Raw genomic sequence first — 27,511 nt, 5'->3', positions numbered from 1 at the left:
AAATGCAAGGAGGCAATTTAGCTAGTTACCGAGGGTATTCAGCACACTCTGGTTAGTTAACGACAGAACAGAAATAATATGCAGAGGATTTTGTTGTGCAATCCGAAAAATTATGTCCTAATAGCATGGAATTGTATTTTTATCACTGCCAGTCCAACTTAAGAACCATGTCAATTAACCTTTCTTTCAATTAAACTTTCTTTATTGCACACATACAAGCACAGAAATATTTGTGGGAGATGATTTGTTACAATAACTTTCAAGTCTTTAAATCAACTGAACAAGCATGGATTTTTCTATTGATGGAACGACCATGGAATGATTTTCTTATTTATATGCCTGATCACATTACAGCATTGGGTTTCCATTACATTGTCATGACTTCTGCATGACCTTGAGCCAAATCCCCTTGAGCCAAAAATAAGAAATTGTAAAATTTTCCTTTGAAAAACAGTTTAATTCTGTCTTTCAGAATTAAACTGACAGAATTGTAATTCTTCAACAATCTAATGGGATTTCATGGTGTAAGGTGAATCTTGAACAGTATGGAGTATATGGTTCAATTATGGATTGCATTCAAATGCAGTCACTGACAAATCCAAAATCACTCTTGCATCCCTATATGCTAAACTGCAATGTTATTAGTACCTCTCAGACTTCTGCTGCTGCAATTTGCTGCCATATCAGCTGGTTTCCAGGAACACTAGCTAATATTACCGAGGTAAGCAGAAGGGCAGACTTGATCAGTGCTTAAAACAACTGATGCTGTCAAACGTAATCCTACCAAATTATAAAAAGAGCAGGGTTTCATTCATTTGTTTGCCTATTTTCACAATTTTATGAACATAAATGGCCAAAAGAAAAAAAAAAGAAAATAACTGTACTGATTCAGCTTTTGGGGGCGTTGGGTTTCTTAAAGATGCTGATAATACTCATCTTTATTCCTTTATTCCTCTCCTAAGAATCAATGGCAGCAAATGTCCCAACCAACTGACAATTATTATGTTACTAGTATTCAGTGGTGGTCTATCAAACTGAATAAAATAAAATAATATATTTCCACCTCTCTCAATCACCAACTCAGCCACCCATATATTAAAGTGATAAACCACAAGATTCATGTCTTTCTTGATTTGATGACACCTTTGGAGATAAGCGGTCCTTGCTTTGGCGTTTTGCGCTGACTGCAGGGATTGGCCTAACATAATAATGAAGACACTCAATGTCGACTGTGGCTAATGAACAATAGCTAACCCTACTAGTTCAAAAGAGAAAGAGACACATCTGCATCTCTCCTCAGTCCCTTCTCATCTTTGAGCGTGGAAAGACAGTGTCGATGTTCACTCTAGTATTGGCTCAGAGACGGTCACTTTACTTTTTAGCACGCTTTCCTTCCTCTGAGTTCCTTCCTCTATTCTCTGTTGATGAAGTTTGATTTTCTGTATGTACCGATCTATTCTTTGTCTGTTCAGGCATGGTGCTTATCGCTGCTCATGCTAACTACCCACACCTTCTACTGTTGTCCCAGCAATCCAAACAAACCGCTGTTTGCTGCTGCCAGAAACGTAAAATGCAGTATTTTCTTCAGCGGTAGAGGGTTTTACTGGGAAAGAGGTACCTGGCTCATGGGTGTTTAAAATAAACAAATGTAAAAGCTTTCATGAACTGGGTATAGGTTGAATCACTATTCAGCTGTAGTGTGTCCCTGTGTGTTTGCTGTTTGATAACTCATGGCAGCGGCTTGTGCGTCAGCTGTATCTCAGGTGGAAGCGTATCTTATATCTTACCCAGAACACGTCATAGATGAGCAGACCTGACAGCAGCAGGCAAGACACCTTCAGACTGGGAAGCCGCACAAAGGCGATCATGGCCACACACAAGCCCATGGCTAGAGCTGAGGAGAGAAAAACACAGAGAGTTAAAACACGTGATCCCACATGATGCCACATGTGTCACAATAAGCAGAGCAAGGCTTTCAGTGACAGGGAACATACATGACCTAGGCGAAGTACACTGACATGAACACACGCACACTTAAAATTGACAGGCATGAAAGGAAAAGTTGTTCCAGACTCTCTTTTCAAACTATGGGCTTTAACCCACTATGGGGTTCCAGCAAAGTGATGTTCATACTTTTTACTAACATTTTAGCAGTAATGACCTAAAATGAATTCAAGCTATGTGGGGATTGATTTTAGCAAGCTGACTTAAAGAGCATTGATTACTGTGTACAATGGCCGCTGACTCTAATTAGGGAGAGAATACTGACAATTGTTCCCCCATTTCCTGCTTCAATGCACATATTTTTTTGGGTGCTAAGGATAGAGCACCTCTATAAGAGCTGGGCTCTGTGTCCGTCAGTGGGTGCATCTGTGAGGATGTACGCCCCAACGAGACACTAGATGGCGTTGAGATTGTACATGCGGGCATGTCAGGGTTTTTCATGCATTAAAAGTTCCTGGGCAGCTGCCTGGATCATTTTCCATGCCGCGTTGATAAAGATATGCCCAGTGTTGGCCAAAAATGTGTGTATATAACCATAACAATAGCTGTGTTGCCCATGGTAAAACTCCTTCAGTGTTGCACTTATTGTAATAACATGCAATGGCGATGGTAATCCAGACGGGCATTGTAGTGTTATCTTACTAGTTCCACTGCAGGGACAAAGAAGAACGTCAAGCTTGTGTGCCTGTACGTCTTGAGTTGGGGCTTTAATCTGCGTCGAAAGCAGCTTCACTCAGAGAATTTCCCCGCAGCACATTACACAAGAGAAGCCGCAACCAGCAACTTGTGTGGAAAAGGTGAATTCATGTTTGAAACTACCACTTTAGATTCATCTATTTTATTTTATCAAGGCTGGGAAGATAACAGCTTCCTTTAGAAAGAGAGTGTGCAGGGAGGATGAGCAATCAGAGCAGCAGGACAGGTGAAAAGAAAAATGTTTAGTAGGAAAATCATGAAATAGCTTAACAATATGACATCACCATGAATGATTATTTAAGCAAAGCCACGATTGTCATTAATTACATTTTCTATGTTTTATAATAAAGTATTAATTGGTTTAGGGTTAGTGCATGAAAACTTAATGGATTAAAGATAATTTTGAAAACCATGTTATATCAATCATAGCGGTAAAGCTTTACTCCATTTACTACAACAGGAGTGAGCATGGGCAAGAAGAGGGCACATGCACACTCACAGAAGTTTTGGTTAAGCTGAGTTACCAGCTTTTCTAGATTTTGATCCAGGACAAATCTGCATGTGTATATTTACTGTTGCCCTGTGCCACTGCTGTAGGAAAATTCAGCGCTCCACATCCCCCAACAAGACAGAAGAAACTCCATTGGAGTTGGCCAGTAGTTACAGCTCCTATTTGTTCAGCCAATCCTGGATGGAGCTGCTGCGGTGCCGTCCATATTGTTTGAAATTTCAGGTGGTGCACGCGACTCCAATACACCCAGTCGTTTTGGCCACAATTACATCATTTTAATCACGCACACTCCGTTGCTTCTGTTTGTGTGTGAAGCATGAACCAGGCTGAAGTCTGGCTACTGACAATAGACCTTCCCCTGTTCTCTGTTAACTCTCTCTCTCTCTCTCTCTCTCAACTTGTCTCCTCCTATCACTCTTCTCTCTGCACCACTCCTTTTCTCTCCTCTGCTTCCCATTAAATCCATTACTCCATTAGGGAAGGCTGGGTGGGGTGCAGTTTGACATGTTACTTTATTCCCCCAAAAGATTTTTGTCAATATTGTGCAGTCCTCCTTTAAATATCAATTTCACAACTTTCAGACATGTATCAAATTCTAGTGAATTAAGGCTTAAATGGAAAACCCGCCACAGACACATTCACACAGCAGCCATGAGTGACGCACCGTCCATGAGTAGCCAGTGTCCAGTCAGCACCCAGATGAGCACCAACATAACAGAGAGGGAGAAGGACAGGAGCTCAGCCAGAGTGAAGCGCCCACAGCAGCCAAAGGAAATCCTGTAATGAGACACACAGCAGAGGTGTACTGTCACACTTAACTATTCACCAGAAAAAAACAACGCTGAATGATAATTTGATTTGAATGAATGAGAACTGCACCATGTACAATGGGTGCACTAGGAATTTGACTTTCTTAAATCGTGCTGACACATTAGAAGACACAATACAGGATTGATACAAAACATGTACAAACAGACCAGACATACTGTGACAGACTAACCATAAACAGACAAATAATACATTCAAGGCCAAACAATTTTCACTGTGTAGTAGCACTGGCACAGATGTGCAAAGAACTACTAGGCTTCTATACAAGATGCACATGACAGATATGCAAAATACAAAAAGCTTGATAAATAGGCTATATAGCTTATATTTGTGTCCATGTGCAGATTAGCAGGCTTCAGTCAGTGTGATTGTCCAGTAACGATGAATAATTGGTCCTCACAAGGAGATTGATCTTGTTCATTATGCCGGAAAGTAAAACAGTGTACAAAAGAGTACATGTTTATGCAAAGAGTATATAGGGTGTACATGACGAGGCAATACACAATCATGCATCGTGAACCTTAGTCAACACACAGAAAACAAAATAATCAATGCCCTGCTATGTACCAGTGATGCTAAGGTTTGTGAACTAAGGGGAGGACAAAAATTTCCTCAGTGTAGCAACATTATTCCTTTCAGTTTCTTTGCTGGACACTTGCCAGTGTTTGTTAAATGTGTACAACAACAGGCGACGTTGCATTTTTAATATCTCATTGATGAGCCCGATGATGCAAGGCAATGAATGTGCAGCTTCTGTAGAGGGAAGGGAAGCTTATTTGCATATGCTGTGAAATCATTATTGAGATTTGGCTATTTTTGTTGCATAATTGACAAGAGACTGATGCACTTAAATGTTGATTCACATGGCTCTATGCAGATTTGTGAAACACGCAGAGAACCTTAGGAAGCAGGGTGATGAAGAGATAGACAGGATTATAAGAAAGAAAGAAAATCCACATGGTTTCCTTACTTGTTCTGCGGGGAGCAGGGTCTGGTCAGATACTGGCACATTGGCAACAAGAGGAATGCAAATGCAATTGTTGCAAGAACTGAGGATAAGGAACAAAGCAGAACAGTGAGACCAAAAGCTTATTACACCTAGACTGGTTGGCTCAGTTGTTTTCTGTCAGCCTAATAGGGCAGCTAATGGTCTTTATAGTTTCAATAATCAATCCAGAAAATAGGCTTTCCCCAGTCTGTGACCATTTAACAGAAATAGGAAAGCATTATACCGCTAATTCTAAAATAAACTAAATATTTCCTTCCTACTTGCCTATACACCAAGGGGTGTGAAATTGCTTCACTGACATTGTGGTTTTCTTGTGCGTTACATTTAAGAATGGCAGATACCTGCAGTGCAGATGGTGAAGACCACCTGTACTGAGTCAAAGAAGAAGAACATGACTAGCAGAGACACAGAAGCTCCTATTGGCAGGAAAAGGGCCTGTGTGGAGTCTATGGTCTGAATACCTGCAAAAGAATACAGACATGCACACATCAAGAGAAAGCTTTAAAAACACACACACAAAACAATGCACAACACACACATTATAAATATGTACACCTATGAATCATGCCTATTATCAGACTGGATACGAGCTAAACAGCTAACCAAATTATAGGGAACCCATGGTCCACGATGAATTGTAAATCAAAGAAAATATCTCACCATATGTGTAACACTCACTGTTGTTTGTGTTGCCGTTATTGAAGGACCCTGTTGTCAAAGGGTTTCCATCTTTATCCTTCTCCTGGTTCTCACAATCCATGTTTAATGATCTGCATGAGGGTGGACAGGAGGGAGGAGGGAGGAGCAGGAGAGAGTGTTGGCATCAGTAATCAGAAAATAGTAAGCATCTAGATTGTTGATATGAGGTGAGGAGTTGTATACTAGACATGGGAATTTAGACTAATTTCATTGCCAATTAATTCACATTTATTTAACCATCTAATTGACTACAAATAGAAACACACTTCAAAATACTAAAAGTACTGGCTCTTGTCAAAATCACACAACCCCTGCACAACCATGTTGATGGAAGATGACTCAGTTTTGTCCCCAGTAAGTTTAATAAAAATAAAATAAAATCTGTGTGGGAATGATGAGTGTTTACATTGATGACTCTACAGTGTTTAGCTGAGCCAATTTTATGTTGAAGTTTAATCAACATTTATTTCTTGTAGACTAGTAAATCACCCAGAAATTAACCAAATACTGCTTTAATCACTCTCTTCCCTTATGTATATGTTACAGCAAATGCGGTAAAATGGTACATTTACCTGTAAATATACACATTTTGCACCAGTAAATGTAACTTTTCTCAAGGTAAATCTTGTAAATGTGTACATTTCCAGGTTAATGTGTGTGGAAAACACTTGTGACAGTAACTTTTGGCTCTCTCACAGTCCTGTCACTATGTTTTGTGTGGGCAATTTATCTCTTCAGACTGGCCTCTGTAATAAACTGATCTGTGAGGCATGGGAGAATCATTAATGTAACACTAATTGGCAAATGCAGACCCCGCCTTAGTGTTTAGTAAGTTTTCATGAACGCCCTCCTGGCTGACCCACATCATGGAGTGAGGATGGAGCCCATCTGAGGCTTTTTTTCCCGCCATATTGGCATGCGTTGGCATATGTGCCTCTTTGCTAGGCAGATGAGACATTGCTGTGCTGATAGCCCATGTATTCAGCTAGATGTAGTTTGGCCAAGAAACTGATACCTAATTGATTTTATATTTTAGTCCAATAATGCATGCACTAGTAACTCATTTTCATCCATGTGTAAAAAGATATGGACATGTAAAACGTGCCTCTCAATTAGGCCTGTGATTTTAAGGAATCTAACTCCCTGAGGCCAAATACCTGATAATAAAGCTAATACTTTTTGGTCGATATCCTAATCTGCTTAAATTCATCAAAAGACCCTCAGGTGCAGAACATTAGCTTTGGACAGTGCACACAATGCGCAACCATTGTGTTACAGATATGCAACATCAGGGCACTCAAGGACTGCGAGAGGCCTTGTGCTACTGTGACTAGTGTTTTCCACTTACATTGACCAGGAAATGTACACATTTACAAGATTTACCTTGGGGAATGTGTGGAATTTACAAACTGTGTGGTAAATGTGCACATTTGCCATTTTCTGCAACATAGGCTACACACAACAAAAGGTCTTTTCTTTAGGCCTTAAATTCTTGCAGCCTGGGACCCAAAATTAGAAAATTTAGTCTGACCCTAGGACCCAAGCTTATTAAAACACACTTCCACTTTTGTTATGTGGGGCCCCACAAGAGATAGACCTGTGACCCAATTTGGAACGCAACCTACGTTTTAAGAAATGTTACTTTAGGTTAGGCTATACTATGTCTTGATTATATGTCACACAAGATGCTTTGCAATAGTCATTGTTGTCCATTACCCTCTTATCATGTTATGTGATTATCTGAGCAGGGCTGATGACACTCACCTGAAGCTGCCATAGACGATGAGAAGGATGGAGATGAGGAAGGTGGACACCTGGCTGGAGTCAACTAGGGAGTACGCCCTGAAGAAGGGAAAGAGAGAATTATAAACACAACGCTCTTAGCACAGAGGCCTATGCCATGTTATCAAACCAAGTAAAATAATTGAGTAAAAGTAAGAGTTTCATATAACTGCAAACAAAATATTTCTGCTACATATCCAGAAAATGAATAGCCAGTTTCAAAAACTGTCATATTGACAACACACTGATGAATTGTGACAACTTGTCATGTTTAAGCCTTTCTACTAAAATACGTTACACATTGTCTCTACCCTAAACATCCAAGGACAGAGCAGCTGGAATGTAAAGTGGGCTTTAAAGACACAAATTACATTCTGAAAAGACTCCAAGGAGGCACAGGAAACTTGTAAATGTCGTAGGAGCTCAGTGAGCACACTGACAAACAGGAAGAATTGCAGACTATCTGCAGCAGAAGCACTGCTACTTAATGCATTTAACATTCTAACCCTCACTAATCTGCTACCTCCTCCTTTCTTCTGCCTTGACTGGCAACTTCTACAGAATACAAGTTGAAAAGTCAGTTTGTTGGCTCTCTGACTAGCACTCTTGGTAAGTGTTGACGATATGCATCTTTTTTTGACCTGTTTGTGACTATTAATATTAGAAATCATGATAAAACGATCTTATTTTTTGTCTCTATGGCCCTGGTTTATTACAAGGTCTCCACTGGTGTGGGCATGCCGCATACAATGAGTCAAACACACTTATTGGTTGGGTGGTATCCTCATCTAATGTGATCAGTTTTCCTGTGGTCTGTCAGATCAACCGCATTTTCATAATTCAATATGTTATGTTAACGTTACACTTGGTAGGCCTCAGTGATTGCCTTTCAAAAGGTGGGAATGGTGTTTTAAGCAAACGGACAAGTTGTTTCACTTAAATATTAGAGGATACTGTAGTTCTGACTAGTAACCATGGAGCTATATTGCACTTGGGAGAGAAGAGAGGATACGGTGTGGCCAAACCAAACAACAGATAACACCATGGTTTGCAGGAAACAGAATTTGTTTCTAGGGCTGTAAAGCTATTAAAGCTACTTAAAATAGAGCCCTAAACAACATGGCATATCAATGACTGTGTATGGCATCTAGTCAAGCAAAATAATATATCTTAGAAGTAGAGCTGAACAATTAATCGAAAAAAAAATTGAAATTGCAATATGAACTTCTGCAATTTCCAAATAGCAGAGGCTGCAACTAATTTCTTATGAGCGGGGCATCCAAAATGGCCTAATAAATGAGGTATTTTAGTGCTCTGAGTAATCTTTGGTCCATGACTCAAGTGCAATATTGGTGAAAACCTTTCATCATACTAAAACTCAGCAAATCCTGCACACTGGCATCTATTTTTTTCCCAACAAAATCAATTTTCTTTAAACAATTTTAAAGTTCTAAAAAAACTGTATGGAAAAACTATTAATCGCAGTTTAAATCGCAATTGCAATATTCTGTCAAATTATCACAATTAGTCTAGATTTTTTGTCATTATCTTCCAGCCCTACTTGTTAAAAAAAGATTGAATTTCTTGACCATGTTTCTATTGGTCCCATAAAACTAATACGTAGTTTGCCTCACAAGCCTAAATATGACAGATGAATGGCTACATGGAGCTTAGATTTAGCCCTCTAGAGATTGTTTTCTGGCCTCTTTGCTCCCGCTGCACACCTGACACCTTTTCTTTGATGCAAGTTCATCAGCCTTTGGAATCAAGTTTTGAGCTGCAGGTACTTTCACAATGGAGACAGTATGCCAGGTCAGACCTGAGATTTGTTAGTCATGATTGAAATGAAAGGGACAGTATTCTGGCATCCTCACTGCATCAACTGCAAATTGCTTATGAACATAAAAAAAATGACTTTCTGAGCCTCAATATCAGCAGCTCCCAAGGGCAACAAATTGTGCCCTTGGGATTCTGTAAGTGTGTTGAATTTGTCTTAGTATCCCATTCTCAGGCAAGTAAAGATGGTTTTCCTGTTGACTTTGCTCTCTGACAAACTCAGTTTTCTTGTGCCATGCAATTTTATCACACCTCTTTGAATTCCTGCATGTTTTGTTGACTACTTAAAATAATATCTTGCCTAGTACAAATCAGCGGTCATGCAACATCTTTGCTGAGGATGTGATTTCTTAATTTTGACACACAACATCCACTCTTTACTGCTATTTCCATTTCAAACATTAGCCTACTTTTTTAATTTGCTGCACATCTAGGTTTGTATGACTACATTTTTAACACTGTATATTCTATCTTGAGCACACAACTTCCTACCAACTTACAATAAGCTTCTGAATCTTCAAGTGGATTGTAATTAGGGGTGGGTGCAAGTAGTCAAATCCTCTATTACCCAAAATGGATGTACAAATCGACTTCTGACATCCAGAAGTCAGAAGTCGAACGGATAGATAATACACAATAAGTACATCAAATATTTATAACTTATTAACTTCAACTTTATTAACTTTACATAAAAAGCAAAGTCCTGACTAAAATACACAGGTTAACGGCCCATTTTGAAATAATAATGGCTAATGATTTTGATCAGTGGTGTGGGTGACATGGTTAGTTGGGTAGAAACTGACTGATTTATATGACTATCATTGAGACTCTGGAAGCTGGCAAGAATGATAAAAACCACCACAGCAATTATCACTCTTTTTGCAGACTACTACTGCGCTATGGCTGCAGAGCAAAACGAGATGAAGCTTGACTGAAAGGAGCTGTGCATCACACCCAAGCAAAATCCACTCCAATGGCGGCAGAGGAAAAAGAAGCATTTGCAGAGACTTAATGTCCTTACCAAACAGTACCTTGCCTTTCCTGCTACCTCTGTGCCCACTGAGGGAGTATTTTCCACAGCCAAGCAAGTGGTTAACAGACTCTCTACGTGTATCACCCCAGAACATGTAGATATGCTTGTTCTCCTTCACAAGAACTAGACTCTAAGGCAGGGTTTCCCACAGTGCTATATAGTCAAGGTGGGTCGCCTCAACAAAAGAATACCACCGCTTTGACTGAAAAATACTAAAACATACAAACAAAACAATCTATTATTAATGAGTTCACTTTCAGTGATGCCAAAGTAAAAGGGAACACAGTGTCCAACTGCCCCATCTGTGGCCAAAAGCAGTATTGTGAATAATGAGGAGCATATCTGAGAGCATCACATTGTGTGAGTCAAGTACATTGTTAAAACTTCAACTAACTTTAACAGTTTATCAGCAAGCCCTGTTAAACATGTCGATAATTGGCTATGCTACCAAATAAGATAAACACCTCAAATTATTTCTTTCATTCCACTGCAAACTACGATTTTGCACTGCCTTTTTCACTGTATCTAACTACTGGCAGCATTCATGAGCCAACGATGAGTTTGACTTGGCAATACAAATAACTCTCCCCCTTCATGCCATTGCCAAACATGACTTTTTCCCTGCATTTTGCACTTTGCCTTTCTCTGCATTTAAATAGCTATGGCTAACACTATAATATCACTATAAACTAAACTGACGATAATTGGCTATGTCAGTAAGTAAGCAATACCTCAAGTTATTTATTTCATAAAAGCAAACAATGACTTTTGCATTGCCGTTTCTCTGCATGTAACTACCGGTAGTCTGTTTGACTTGTCACACACAATAAAAGCAAACAGAATGACTTCCTTTGCATATTATTGCATATCATATACCCAAATGGAAGATAGAAGGATAAACATTAAGGTGTGTACAAGCTTATTTCCATCCCATTTATTTTGGTGAGCTAACACCTGCGTTGGGAATTGATACGATTTTCTCAATGTCAATTCCTGCTTAACAACTTGATCTTTATCAGTCCCCTTATATTACCTTTATCGCACCCCGAAAATACTAAGTCTGAATTGATTTAAATTCTGCTACTAATCGCAAATTAGAAAGAATAAGATAAATTACCTGCTCATACCATGATGTTTTATCATATCACTCACAATACCCACACAACTCCAAAACTGTACAAACATCATAAAACTGTACGCTGTGTATGCAGGTGGCTGAGCGGTTGTGACGTGACTTGTGAGTTTAGGGGGAGTGTGTTCAGTTCAGTTCTCCGTGGAAAGGGAGCAGTTACTTAAGTGCATAGCAGCATAGTGACAGAGGACAAACTAGACTCTTTATTGAAGTGTAGCCACACTTTCAATCTCTTCTTTCTAACGCGGCTGCCATTCTCTTCAGCTCCTGTGTTGCAGACAACTGAACACACACTGCTCCCCCAAGATTACTAGGCCTCACAGTCACTCACACACAGCAGACAAGGGAAGAATGGCGAGTGAAACAACTCAATAGTGAATTGAGAATTGCAAATTTTGTTACAGTTAAAAAAAAGAGCAGGGAAAAAACTGGGAATTGGTAATGAGAATTGATATGGCAAATGTGTTTTGATCTGGTCGGTTCTAGAGACATTGGAACCGGTCTGCAATGGAACGGGGCCTCAGTTCCCAAACCTGGTAAGGTAGGGTTGTTCTTTATTTCTTTAAAATTTGATTAGGCCTATTGATGTAATTTGGGAGAATTTGACTTGCTCAGGTTGCTACATTCCAAAATAAAACATTTTAATAAATTACACTTTTTGATTTGACTATAAAATTTGTGTCACTATCCAATTTGTGAAAAAAAGAAAAAGAAAATGCCCAGCCCTATTTGAAATGTATGTCTCAAAAAGAAAAAACTGACAACAGAGACTGACCGATAGTTTCACAATAGGCATCATTTACAACAAAGCCAAGCCTTGTCAAGGCAACCTGCTCAGTCTGATAACTAACTTTGCAAAAACAGATTGAGTGAGGACTATGTATCTATTATGTCTCAAACCAGACAGCAGTAAAGGATAAATTGCATTAAAAGGTATGAAATGGTATGCATTAGGTATGCAATATTTGAAACAACTTGTATCATAAAAAACATTAGGATCCTATTATCTTGTGACCACAAGCAGATGCACACTACCATGAAGAAAAATGAAAAATTCAACATGAGTATTTTGTGCCATGTCTTACAGCAATGTAGGCTGGAAATAGGGCTGGACAATATGACCTGAAAGCCATATCACAATATTATCACATTTACCTCGATAACAGTAAATTAAACAATAATTTGTTTATAGTTTTTACCTTGGTGCACAAATATTGCATTCTCCATTAGTGCTGTGGCCCTCTGTCAACTACAGCACTGGAATATTCAGGATAACCACAACATTCACCGATGTGTTGTCAAGAAGAAGAGATCCACTCTATTGCTACACTCAGGCAGGTTCGCTGTCTTTCAGTATCTTGGTAGTCTGCTAGCCAAAATGTTTTCTTAGCATTGCCCACACTTAATAAATTCAGAATCTGTAGTCGCACAGATTATCCACCGCAGTTACAAACACACATTGTGATACAAACACCAGGCGATTGAGCATCACTCAGTACGAGGTAAGAGAGTGCTGTTCGGTTAGCATTGGGCAAACTTAATAAATTCCACAACTGTTACGCAAAACTGCTCAGTTTTCATTATGGCAGTTCCACATCAGCTCTTCTGTATACTTATTTGTCTTCTCTCTGCAGTGTGCAGAGGGGGGGACAAGTGGTGAGTCGTCTTGAGGAAATTGATGTTAAACACTACCACTAAGGGACTCAAGGGGTCATCAAGTTTCAAATTCCTCCAGTAGCAGCTTTAAATTTAAGGAACACACACACTGGACTGCACTTACCTAACATACAGACGTGGAAAATAAGGTCAGTGAAAGATGCAAAAATTTGACTGACTGAATTTTCCCTACATTCTCCCAGACTACTTGTAAGCGTTATCGCAGTGTTTGAGATAGTCAAAATTTACAGGAACTTGGACAAAATAATGAAAAGTCCTCTGCTCACAGTTGCCCTTACAGTATCCATGCATTTAAAAATAAAACACTGCTGTAAAGATTGATGTTGGAGATGAGTCACAGTACTCTTAAGACAACACACAATAAGCCTTCTGGTTTATGAAAGAGAAATTGAACTGTCTTGAGGAGGGATGTGCTTCCCGAGTTTGACCTTAAAAACTCTTACTCAGTAGCTCTGTCTTTAGTCTGTTAATCAGTCAAACAAACTGATTCTGCCAGGCTTTCTGATAACAGAGGCTATAACATTAGCACATCTTTCTAGCTAATCAATCCTCAATTTCAACCTAAAGCGAACACAATTTTTCCTCAGACAATTAAGTGTGTAATCAGGCTTCTAGTTTGCAGACTGACAGTGCTTCTAAAAACCAAATTGCTCCCATATCAATGATCTGGGGCCTTGACATAGCCTAGCCCTAGACCTTACGTGCGACCTTATAATGCAGGCCTTTTTCTGGGGCAAAGACAAGGCTGGCATTGTGAAGTGCCGTCTTCAGTTGAGAGGTGCAGATCTGACCCCTAGTCCTGACCTGTCTCTCGTCTAGCTCTCCAGCCATGGGTTTGGAATGTGGTCTGGGGTTAAGAGGACCCGTCACCCAAATAACAGTTTATCTTCGTCATGACCGCTCAACCTGTCTGCTGGCATTAAAGCTGCACTTAATCTGCATTTTAGCTTCCCAAATGACACCACAAAGTGTTAGGGGGCACACAATGGCTCTAATACTACAATCTATTAGCTAGTGTTTCCCACTGGTTGGCAGTTTACCTCTATTCAACTGTTCAAGCAATGATTGTCTTGATGTTGTTTTTCAGTTGTGTGTATATCTAATTAGGATATATTATGGTTGCATTTTTATTTGAATTTCATTTAGTAATCTCAGTATCATATTTTTGAAGGCTATAAATTATATTACTCTATTAACTATAAGTTAATGAGGCTAGCATTGACTAACGTGCTACTGCAACATTAGCTGGCGATTATACTCCCATTTGACTATTGCTAATTTTGTGAAGCAAATGTAACATACAGCTAATTATAAATCAGCTTATTTTTCCAATATCACGTAGGCTGCACTTCAAACTTCAGTTCGGTTGGTACTGCCAGCAGAACTCAAAGGAGTACATTGTGCGCTGTGTCATAGGGACAATGAATTATGGTTCATCAACATCTACATTCACTAAAATCTTTTTTTTGGGAACTTTGATGAGAAATGCCAGGTTTGAAAGCCAGCAGAGTATATCACAGCACCCAAAATATACGTATATAAGAAAAGTGTAGCCTACTTGTGTGGCTGTTAATTTGAAAACCCTGGCTATTGAGCATGAACTCAGAGGATAACACATTATCACCACCATAGCATGGACAGGAGCCATGGGGTAATGGATTTTGCTTTGGTCACAAATTTACCCTTTCAACAAAGTTCAGATAAAATTCAATTTACCCTGGATACCCACTGACTCAGACCTATTTGTGACACAGGTTGATCCAGTTGGAAAATTACTCAGAAAGGATATTTGTATGTGTAGAGTAGCCAGCAAAAATATCAAACCGCACATCTAAAATCTGTCGTTTTCTGCTGGGATGCAGTCAGTAGTACTGTTTCAGTTCTGACCATCACTGGGCTGCTTTTGGCTGGTCTGCATTACTAGTTTTGTTCCAGGTACAGAGAGAGAAACAGACCTAGCATAAAAGGATTTAGCTCTTTTAATCGCTTTTCATTCTAGTGCACCTCTGACACAGGAATTCACAGGTTTCATTGTAGTGTTGAGGATAAAAAGCGAGAATCTCCTGTCTCTTTCATTCATTCAGTAATACAGGAATGACTAGAGGGTGTCTAAGAGGGGAGGGGTAACATGTAATTCACTGTTGAAACAGGACACCAGCTCTACTCAGGTACTCCACAACCGTGGAAAACTTAGACCACAGTGCCCGCACAGCCTTGGTGTATGGCATGATAATTGCCAAGAGATACATTTTGAAAATGTGGAAATGTGACTCTACCCCCAAGTTTGAGACCTGGTTAAGTGAATTGGTGGGCATTTTACATGTAGAAAGACTGAGATACGAACTGTCTGGCAATCCTCAGAAGTTTTTCAGAATATGGAACCCGGTGTTACAGCACATCAAGGACCAATAGAACTCTCCCCTCTTTGTTTAACGCGCCCTTGTACCCTTATGTAGATGAGCAGTGAAAACGGTAATATATTACTGAGAATGTTGCCCTAATGTTTTTCCTTTTTGTCTTATTGTTATTATTTATTTATTTTTTAGGTATTGTACCCGTCCAACTGGTTTCAGTATGTCTTGTCTGTCTGATCTTATTATGTATGCAAAGCCACTATAAAAAAAGAAAAAAAAAAAAAAAGAAACAGGACACCAGGACAATGCTTCATCTCCTAGCTGTGGCCCGGTCCTGTGTGTCCAATATAGGCCTGCTCCTAATGACTGAAAAACAGACTCGGCAGGCATCATCTTTACAGATATATCAAAATACAATGGGGCTGTGTACCCTTGACCCAACAGATCTAGGCCATAGTAAACACCTTCTAAAAAGCATACCTAATCTTTCTAAATACGGGACACCATTCATGCAGGTGTCTCTCCTTTGCAGGTGTTACCTTAAACAGTTTAACTGTCTAAAATACAGTTTGGCTTAGGCCTACATTTGGTGAAGCAAAGGATGCTAAAAAAAATTATAAGTGTTTTCAAAAGTGATTAAGTTAAGCAAGTGATTGAGTTCTTCTTGCTAAAACCTAGACACTAATGATGTCACTGACTCACTGTCAACACAGCAGGCAGATAGACAGCTAGTTTTATCTAGCATAGACCTAATTCATATTCTAGTATCGAACTGGTTCCTCTGAATTCTGTGCACAGAAGCCTGTAGAACATGGGTGAGATAGATGAATGGAACATTTAAAAACAAAATACAATCCCGGACTGTTGAGGGCTGGATGGCAGCCCAAAGTGCCATAAGACGTCCTTGTTCACTGACAGACTAGGTTTTCAATAACACAATTCCAATACCGTCCTCCATCAAGCCAATCGCATGCATGACTTGACCACTAAGGCCTAGGTCACCAGGCAACAATGAAGACTTGATTTTTCAAATGTTGCCCCTGTGACGAGTGACTGGTTGAGAGAGTGGCCAAAAATATCTCACTCAGGTCTGTCCTGATACACACATGCATACCTCAAAACTGATGGACTTGTGGAGCCCTAGCATATGGTTAACAGCAATTTATGAATTTCATTAGTTTTATTATTTACTCCAGCCCAGAGCAGCTAATGTGTGGAGTTGCCAATGGGTCTCCAATTGAAAATTTTGATTACTTTTTGACCCCATTGTGGATATGATGGGCTACACCCTCTAGGAGCATGCATGTAATTTGTGATAAGCTGCAACCTATTTAGCTCTATGAAAACAACTACACCTCCTCTGTATTGCTCTTCTGATGTGCCACGTGTATATTGGGCTTGTGTTTGAGGCAGAAATTAGCAAATATATTTTAATGTTTCCTGATTAACTGTCAGAGCTTTACTTTTTTTTTGTCCAGAAAAAACAGAGATACAGATAATTTTGTCATGCTTATCAGTGCAACTTTGGAATCAATAAATAGAGAGCCAATCAGGAAAATACATGACACTTAATCAACAGAAACTGACAAACCATCACTCATGCCAGTTAGGGCTGCACAATTAATCATATATTAATCGCGATGTCGATATTGGCTTCCACAATTAATTGATTGTGGCCGGGGGCGATTATTCACGCTGGGTTTAGCTTGCTCTGGTGTAGGGCTGCAACGATTAGTCAACGTAATCAAAACTCAAATTACTTGAATTTTGACCCAGTTTGCCGCTGACCTTTCAAAGCGCGTATAAACTCTTCCATTAGCTTGGATCCAAGTGTAGTATACAAGGAAGCACGGGTTACGGGGTAAAATATTTCCTTTTTAATCTCCAACCAGAGATGCACTGGCAAACGTACTACTTCCTTATTTACACTAATTCTCCCGTGGGTCCTTATGGGAAACTTCAAAATAAAAGCCCACAAACACCCAAATAGACTTCTTACAAAATAAGTGTCTTAGAATACAAATGCCCAAAAACTAAGGCTACAGAGGTGATGGTCCCGGAAAAAAATCAACGGACCCGGTGCACCGGAATCACAGGTTCAAAGATTTTTACATTTGAATGTTTTTTTATTTATAAGTTTATAAAATACATTATGAATGTGAAGGCATTTTGGTTAACTTAAAATGCTCAAGTGCAATAAAACAAAATGGATGAATAATCGTGATAAATAATCGTGATCACAATATCGAGCAAAATAATCGTGATTATCATTTTAGCCATAATCGTGCAGCCCTAATGCCAGTGCAACTTTGGGTTCAACAGATATAAGCGATTAAACATGTGAATTGGGAATCAATAGATAAAGATGATCAGAATAAAGCCAATCGGGAATGGGGGAGGGGCTTTTCTGGGGATTGCTCTCCTGAGTCCAACAAGCTGTCACTCATGCAAATGCGACATTGGGATCAATACAGATAGATGATCACACGTCAATGCGACTTCAGGATCAATACAGCCGATCAGGAAAGGGGGAGGAGCTTAAATGACATTACCAATCCATATGGAACTCTCTCCTGAGTTTGAGAAGCCATCAATCAAGTCAGTGCGAATGTGGGATCAATTGAAAATCTGATCAAAATTTGGTCGCAGCTAACAAGGCCAAGGTCCAATCATTTCGTCAAATTTCTCTGACCACACTGTTCTTAGAACGCATGGCTGAGAGGCTTAGCTTCACAATCCATACAATCTTGTAAATTCATTACAGTGCATACTGTCCAATAGGAGGCTTAGACTATTGTGTCTCCAAAGAATCGTATAAGTCAATGTAGGCTCTAGAGCACTGCAGCATTAGTTGTGTCAACAATCATAGAATCTGTTACAGAAGAACAAAAGGGGAATAAGGGACAGTGTTTGGTACAATTAAAAGAACAAAAATGACTACACAGAACAGATTCTCCTTAACAAAATGTTGAACATCAAACACAGCAAAAGCTACACACTAGTCACTACTTACAACTTAATAAACAGGCCTATTTTACAACACGATTAACACTTATTAGTCATATGCCAAGTGAATAATCCACATGACGCAATGCCTTAAAACTGTCCTTACAGGAAGGTAACACCAGGAGAGTTAACAAACATAAACACGCTTAACCATGCCTGTATATTCCATTACATTGTGCACCAATATTTTTACAAACGGAGTGGGGAGAAACCAGGAGTAACAAATTGCTTAGATACTCAGTTTTCCAGCAGAAATGTACAGAGAGCCATCCCCCAACAATTGTAGTTTTCAAAAATCACTGCGCTAGGATTCTTGATGCAATTATAACGTAGCAAATCCGGAGTTGGTATTTCCAAATGGAGGCACGACACTCCTATGCTTGCTTATAAACCTACTAAATTAGATGTATGTTGTTTTGTAGTGTTGCTTTTCTTTAATCATTTCCTTTTATATTCCTTTTATATGTGAACCTACAGCTATATAAAAAATCTTCATGCAGTAGGCAAACAATACCAGCTTCTGACCAATATTTTGTTTGATTTTCTTCTTTCAAGGTTCCCAGCTACCATATTAGCAATCTTAAACTAATTTAACCAACTGGCTAACACATGGCTGGCTAAAATGACACCAACTTATAGTTATTTCTAAGACATTAACTGACCAATCAAATCACACAAGTCATGGTGCACAAGGTCACTACAATTAACAAGTTTATCAAAATTGTCATTTTCAGGTATATTCTATTAAAGGAAAGCAACACCACAAAACAACATACATCTAATGCCATCGTTTTTTAGGCGACCATAGGAGTGTCAGTGCCTCCGTTTGGAAGTATCAACTCTGCTCGGGTATTTTCATTTTCTAAAGTCTGGGTTTCAGGAGTTGCTAAATCAAAATTACGTTGCGAATCCTAGCATGGTAATTTTGAAAATTTCAACTGTTACGGAATGGCTCTCTGTGGCCTCCACGCCTCCCCCTCTCAAGGACGGGCTGGTTTGTTATGAGAGTGCACAAAGACTTAGAATATCTGTTGTTGAAGGCTAGCATATTAGCCAGTTAGCTCCTGCTCTGCTTATTTCCAAAAGCTGAGGTAACTATGGCTGCAGAGGGGAATCTCGAAAATATAATGAACGACAACAATTTCCACACATTACCACATTTTATCAAAGTCGACGCTTCATCCATATTTGTATGAACCACAATACACTGCTGAGGAAATTTTTGCAAAGGACTCAAGAACAAGCTGCCGCTGCGAGTCAAGCCCCAAGCCTGGGGGTAGGCATCACTGGGACAGATGGAGGGGCTTGAGAGGCACAGGCTAATTTTGACTGGGGGTGCATATGTACGGATTACTGGACAGCCATGCTCACAGTGATTGAGAATAGCTAGCCTATATGTTTGAGTCCATGGATGACACTGAAGTAGGGCTGCACGATACATTGTATTTTTATTGTCATTGCGATATGAATTTCCGTGATGAACACATCACAAAGGACTGCGATATCAAAAAAGTGTCAAAACTTTAGTGCACATCTACATTGTACATTATGTTAACATGTGTGTGACACCTAGCGTCAGACTGTAGGCCTAGTCGCCATGTCAAGTCGACAACTTAAACAGATCCAATTCCAAGAAGGATGAAATAGGCTACTCTGAAAAACTTTTCAACAACATATCCGCTCATCTCCCCATAGCCCAGCGAGTCAGACCTATGGAAGGATAGCCATTTAGGCAAGCTTCATATCGCCATTGCAATAGCCTACATTAGTATCGCACATTGCATATTTTCCCCATATTGTGCAGCCCTACACTGAAGAACAGTGATTGCGTGTTACTGAACATCAGAGTTTTTTGCAATTAAATTTGCATTAAAAAAAGCAATGCCGATATTCAGGGGTGTTGGGGGGTCTTGTCTGCTGCACATTTTGCTGTTTCTTACTGTTTTCCACCATTGCTGTCATTGCTATGAATGACTTCCTTGCACTTGATAGCCACTACCAAGCTCACCACTGGCCACGCCCATGCAACACTCATTCATCGATGTTGGACCTATAAACAATTTGTCTCTTACATACCTGTAATACTTGAAGCCACAAAGACTATTGGCTCCCGTGTCAGCTGAAATGGCGAGCTCTATTGCTAGCCTCTTGCTGCTAACAAGCAGTCCTATGGGGCCTGTCAGAATATCTCCAAAAAAGCCAGGCTGTCAAAACGATATGGTGACCAACCAACGTCTTGATATCCATGGCCCGGAAAGCAGCAGCACCACACCATTTCCACCCAGTGGATAGTCTTCTCCCAAAGTCTACCTGGCAATTGTTTACAATCTGACATGACCGTCCACATAACTCTAGATCACACGGCAAGTGGCGCACTTTCACAGTACAGCATTCTGTAGCAGATAAAAAATAGTGATTTCCTGTTTAAAATGAAAATGTGCATGATGACGGAAATGCATCATGAAATCACAGCGAATTTTAATTTATGTGCTTTGCAACTTTGCCCTTTACTTTAAATTCCCCTGTGGAGCCTGCAAATTGCTTTTTTGGAAATATACTGACATAACCCGTTTGGACTGCATATTAGCAGCAAGAGGCTAGCAATGGGAGCTAATATTCTCCGCAGTTCCAACTAAGACAGGTATGTAAGAGACAAATTATATACAGGTCCAAGATCAATGAACTGAGATGAACTTATCCTTTAAGTCAATGCAAGAATTAAATATTTTGTTCAGTGATTCTCTTGGTTATAACACTGTACTACCACAGTGTTTTGGTGTTAACAGATGGAGTTTTAAAAGCCAATGTAATTTCACTCCAACCATGCATACTCCCCAATCCTACCTGACCTAATTCAAATGTTTACAAACAACTGTGAATCATGTATTTTTGTTTTTCACTTGTCAGAAACTGTCAAGTTGAGAACCCTACAATAGTGATAATACAATGACTAAAGTGAAAACTAGCTCAGTGCTCGTTTCAAGCTCACTACCTGTTTTGTCTGTGAAGCTGGCCAATAAAAGCTTAAAGTATCAAACCTTATATCAATTGTACATTCACAATTTCCAATAATTCCAACATCTAGGCTAAACTGATGACAACATGCCTGATCAACCAATGGAATGGAAGTCTATGAAAATTCTCCCCCAAAAAGTTCCTCCTTATGGACAAACCAACATAGAAGCTCTCCATATAGTGGCAAACTTAAAAATGTAGTGTCTGGCACTGTAATGACAAGTTCTCCAAAGGAAACAGATTGGGGATAATTTGGTTTCCTTCTGGTAACTGAGAAGGCGGAAGCACAAAGCCAGGATTAATAGCAGGGGCAGGCTATATGGACAAAATATATTTTTTGTATTATTTTCAGATATGATCATGACATGCATTGTGATTTCTTTCACTTTGCTTCTGTAAGGCTAATGTTGCTACAAGTAAAAGAATCATTTTACAAAGACAATCAGGATTGGTTTTCAGACCCATTTTAAATAGTAACTAAACCCCAAACCCAAATCTGTGTAAAGCCTGACATCTAATGGTAAAAAGCATGCTACTGAAGGTGACATCACCTGGCACTAAAGATCAGCCAATGGCAGATGGCAAATTCAGCAGCATGCTTTTTACCATTTGGTTTGGTGTTTAGTTACTCTTTAATGAAGACTCAATTAGGGCTCTTAAATACCAATACACTATAAATTGTCGTCGTGGCAAAACATTGTAGTTACATCTTCAAGTTGGTCTGATATTTTGTTGCAGCATTCCAAGACCAGTTGTGAATAGCAGTTTCAGAAAAAAGTTTGCAGCAGGGCATTCGGTAATGAGGTTCACCCACTACGAGAAATCTATTGAAACTTAAATTTTAAAATGCTCCATCATTTAACTGAACCATCATTTGCACGGTACAACATTACAGCATCCGTCACCTCTTGCCAGTGTTTTCTTACTTTTTCTATGTGCTTCTCTCAAATGACTTAAAATGCACTAGGCCACTTCATGTTTGTTGCTCCAAATTGCAGCGAGAGCTAACCGTTTGAAAATGTACCCAAAAATCGGGTAATGTAACGTCAGTAAAATGCACACAGCACACTCATGTTTACCAACCCAGCCGGTCTGTGACTGCATATAGTAAAGGGACGAGAGAGGCAAAAGATCTAACATAGGTGGTCAAGCTTTCTCCCAAAACTTTGTCTCAATGTTTAGGAGACAGTTTATATTTCACTGTGGGTGGAGAAGTGCACATACCCGACAAGGATTTCATTGGGGCAAACGGGACGAACTACAGCATCTCAATCAGTGGGATGTCTGATGCTGCCTTCAAGTGCTACTCTTAAGCTCCTTCGGAAGTCATGGATACATAAATGCATGACAATTACAAGTTAAACAAAGACTGAAAATAGAAACATACAACAGTACTAATTATTGACATCGAATGCCAAATAATAACAAATTACACCACTTTTACCATTTGTTGACATGGCTTCCATGCTCTCCGCCCCCTAACCGTCACACCTTGGCAACTTGGGTATCAAAGAAGTCCTGACTTTCTCAGTCATATTAATTCCAACAGCACTTCAAGGCAGCATAGGTCGGTCCCTTTGGCTGTGAGATGTTGAACAATGCATTTGTAAGGTTTCATTGTAGTCGGAAAGCTACGCAGTGTAATTTGCCTGTAAAGGCAAATTGTGACAAAATTTTAACCGGTGATGATGAAAGATTGTTATATTGCCCACTCCTGATTACCAATTAAAAGCTTTCTCAAGCTGGTACAACCAAGTGTAGCGATTGACATGACATGACATAATGGTTGTCAGACTGTCTAGGAAAAGTGGAAAAAATATTCAGACAAGTGGCACATATCAGATACATGGGTCAGAATAACAAGTACTCAGAATTTAGGCATATGCTCTCTCCGATACTGTGTGTATCTACTTATGTGCGTAAGTAGCATTGATCACCACTATTACACTGACTGTAAGGTGTGATTGGTTGAAAAGTTTTTAGTTGTGCGGTACGAGCTTTGTCAAGCTGTTAACCTCTGTGAAAGAGAGAGAGACCAAATGAGAGAAAACAATATAAAACCAGTACATTTTTCCATAATATGTAAGAGCAATCCGCTATTGCCTTGACTGACAGATGTGCTGAAATGGTGGTAACAGAACACAGTGGTGACAGCTATTGGAAGTTAGCTATCTAGCAAACTGTTAAGCTTTGAGCCAATGTTTTGAGCCAATGTTGTTGTGTATTAGCTACCTGCTGCTGTAAGGTCGCCGACAGTGGCACAGATTTCTAGCAAACTATGAATTGCAGTTACCAAACAGGACATCTTTGATACTGTACATTAGCCAGTTGTCTACCACAGGGCTAAACAGAGCTAGCTGAGGCTTACTGATTAGCCATTTGTCCCCTACAGGACTGAAAGGGGTCGCCTAGGCTTACTCAGCTAGAAAACATAATATATAATCATAGAAGCACTGCTCATACAAGAGTGTGCTTTATTATAAAATGTGAGTTTTTCTGTATTGTAATCACAAAAAGATTTACTTTACTATACCGCAGTAGTCCATGCATACTAATCGCAATGAAAAACCTAGAAGTAAGTTCTCATGTTGTGTGATGTTGTAAATTTCATCTTCAGTTCAGGCCAACTCTTTGGGTTTCAAGCACAGCCCTTTTGGGTAAAAAAAGAGGAGAATTAAGTTCATAATTTAAGATAGTCCTAAACTCTTCAACAGTGACTAATGGCAAACCAAAATGTGATAGGGAGGATTTGAACTAAACTGTTCATACAGATTATTTCATCACCTATTGTAGAAAATTAATTAATTAATTTCAACCTCCATTATACTTCAACAGGCGACACATTCGTCAGCGTGTATGAAGCAGTCGCCAGATTATCGTTTTCTATTGACCACTGTAGACAACGCATTGGCCCTCTGGAAAAATAGACCCTCCCCAAAATCATCCTGGCTCAAACCCTGCTAAAGAAATACTCAGGAGTCGTATAATCTCAGCAAATGTTAAAGTAGCAATCTGAAAGAAAAAAATAATAATAATCATTTCCAAACCTCACACAGCAGGCTAATTTGAAGTGGGACTTAAGCTTTTTATAAACACTGGCAGCTTGGATTCCCTGATAAAATGTCTGTCGTTTTCGACATCCTGAATATCCCTAAGTATTATGGGGGTTACAACAGTTTTTCCTTTACCAAATAGTATGTAGGTCAAATTCTAAATGTTAAGGCTAATTGACCTCCTATGTCAATATCCTGGATGGATTTTATCATGGATAAACATTTAATAAATGTTAATTATCTGTCTAGATAAGAAGTCTTATTTTTACGATAGACTGGGACATCTGCAGTGATTAGGCTTATCCTTAGAATCATTTCCCCTAAAACTCATTTCCCCAAATAGGACAGCTTATTAGAATATGTTACCATCTAGAATGACCAATAGCCCTTCCACTAACATAATAAACAAAATTACCCAACTAAAGACATGGTGGTTAGCAGTATCTTAATACCTGGGTAAGGCTTCATTTAATCCAGGGGTTCACTCTCAGAACCTTAAATTGATAGGCAAGTGATGCATGTGAGAGGACTACAAGACAGGCATTTCCTTGGAAACTCAAAAAAGATCGTGACAAAATAACAGAATAAGCCAAAACTAGGCTACTAATACTCAGCAATACTGGGGACCCCGTACCCTTCAGTGAACCTGGACTCCACCTGGAGAGTCACTAATTTAGGCTATTCTTACACAAGAAGCGGTGGTTCTAAAAAATAATATTTCAACTCCTTACAAACACCAGACATGTTGCTGGGCCCAAACAAACATAATTTAGCTATGATGACTTAGGCCTAAACAAAGTCAGGGCATTTTCATACACGGGGACAATACAGTTCAATGAATAGAATCATTGGCTACGTTCAATGTAGCCTACCAGCTCGTACTGCAATTAAACTGTAACCTGGCTTTAATACGTACACCGCACACTTCTGCAGAGATGGTTTATCACAACCAGTCGCGTGTCACAATGGCAAGCTTACCCTGAAACTGGCATTTGGGACATGATTGCGCTGCCAGCTAGCTAACCTAGCTCTACGGCAGAACCTTTGTTATTGTGTGCAGTTGGTCGACGACGAATGCTAACTAATCAGCTAATTTGTTGGTATAACGTTACTGTAATCTTTTGACGTTGATACGTCGACATATAACAACATTATATTTATTGAGCAATATTAGAATTTTCGGCAGGCAGGCACTAATATATTAGCGAAAGAGAAAGTCATTCACCTACTAGCTAACCTAGTGAGCTTATCAAACCGTTAGCTAGCTAGCTCCTTAGCATTTGCTCACAATGGCACCATTGGAATTGGCCGAAGCTGGATAGCACACCATCAGCTGGTGGGTTTGATTAGCCGCTGCTAGCTAGCCAGCTCAAGTTAGCGGTTAGCAATATCAGAGCTGCAGGAAAATACTTGGATGAGTAACATTTTACTCTCTGGACATTGGCAAATGTATCAGAAAACATCAGTGTGCAGATCACAGTATTTATGAGAATTGACAGAAACACGATTCATCGGTTTGTCTCAAACAGACTTGCCAGTAGCAGCAGCTAGATAGCTACTAGTTAGTTGGTAGCGCGATTCCTGTGCGCACTCACCAAGATGAGTAGCCCTGCTCCGCCATATCGCCGAAAACAGTGGGTTCCGCGACTGTGGCTAACACAGATTCAGGTCCCAGTGACAACCCGTTGGGACCTCGGAGACGTTTTCTGTCTTTTCTTCAAAATCAGGCGTCCTAGTAGTCACTTTTAGATGACAACATGGTGATACATCCCAGCCCCAGCTAGTAATCACTAGCTGAATATCTTGCAATCGAAATGGCAATGATGGTTTGCTATCGTTAGGTGGCCAAGACAAAGCACCCCGAGAAAAAAACTAATGTTATTTTCGTCGGTTTCGCTAATGTCCTGCCGTCACCCTAGCCAAGGAGGCTCGGTCTCCAACGATGCTACACCCACTGTAAATCCATATTCAGAGTGATGTATCCAGTCTAAATTCGGATATTCCTGAAGTCTGCACCCCTAGCTGTTATGGAAGACGTTCAGCTTTGTTTTCTATGGCGAGTCACGGGGACGCGCAAATATCGCCCTGCTGTAGAGGTTTACAAGTAGGACGTGCACTGAAATGCTTTTGTGCACTGAAAATGCTTGCAACGGTTTCTCTTCAGTTGGTAGCATTGCAGCCTATCACATACACCTACAACTGAAGCATTTGTCAATCATAAGCATTACGTCGATTATAAAATGCAGTACACGGTATACAATAAATAGGAATAATTAATTTTACTGCCTCGTGAATCAATATGTAATTACGAAACATGATTATAAATGCAATGATATTAGAAGAATAAACCTCACAACAAATCACTATCAGGCTCTAAGGTTCTGCCAATTTGCTAAAACCGAGATGAAGAATAGGCATGAAAAATATTTTTGTGAACTGGAATAAAAATGATGACTAAGGTTAATGAAACACTGTAACTAGACTGAAATTAAAAAAAAGAACCTGAATTATTTTCAATAATATTCTTTTGACCACAGTCACAGCCAACTGTGAGAAGGATGGGGAAATAATTCTGTGGAAATGAATAGGCCCACATCAACCACATGGCCATCCAAAGACAATTTTCTGTCTGTAGAGTAGGCTGCACAAAACAGGTAGGCTTTCAGTTCAAATCACTTAGGTTTTTCAATGAAACCTAAAACTAAATGAAAACCAAACAAATACTAGCAAACCCCCTAAAAATTCACTGAAACTTAAAACTACATTTTATGAAAAAAATAAAAAATAAAATAAAAAACACAACGAAGTGGAAATTGTTAAAACTGTAATGACGCTGGTTTATCCTCTTGTAAGTTGACCAACATTGTATATACACC

At 39.5% G+C, this 27,511-nt stretch overlaps 1 protein-coding gene across 2 annotated transcripts in view; it reads right to left on the bottom strand.

Moving 5' to 3' along the window:
• Positions 1-26,681, bottom strand: part of sppl3 (signal peptide peptidase 3) — a 32,414-nt gene extending 5,733 nt beyond the window's left edge. The window contains exons 1-7 of one of the 2 annotated variants that reach the window (XM_071913537.2): positions 26,231-26,681; positions 7,512-7,589; positions 5,709-5,818; positions 5,390-5,509; positions 5,010-5,088; positions 3,876-3,988; positions 1,788-1,894 (exon numbers count right to left, since the gene is read on the bottom strand). In XM_071913537.2, the coding sequence (XP_071769638.1) occupies positions 1,788-1,894; positions 3,876-3,988; positions 5,010-5,088; positions 5,390-5,509; positions 5,709-5,818; positions 7,512-7,589; positions 26,231-26,256 (633 nt within the window). In that variant the 5' untranslated portion in view covers positions 26,257-26,681. The remainder of the gene's footprint in view (positions 1-1,787; positions 1,895-3,875; positions 3,989-5,009; positions 5,089-5,389; positions 5,510-5,708; positions 5,819-7,511; positions 7,590-26,230) is intronic. The other variant, XM_071913538.2, reaches the window with a different exon arrangement.
• Positions 26,682-27,511: the final 830 nt, after the last annotated feature.

This window comes from Centroberyx gerrardi, chromosome 2, assembly GCF_048128805.1.
Source record: "Centroberyx gerrardi isolate f3 chromosome 2, fCenGer3.hap1.cur.20231027, whole genome shotgun sequence".
NCBI classification, from domain to species: Eukaryota; Metazoa; Chordata; class Actinopteri; order Beryciformes; family Berycidae; genus Centroberyx; species Centroberyx gerrardi.
The sequence above is the reverse complement of the archived record's forward strand: the minus strand, read 5'-3'. Positions and strand labels throughout refer to the sequence as shown.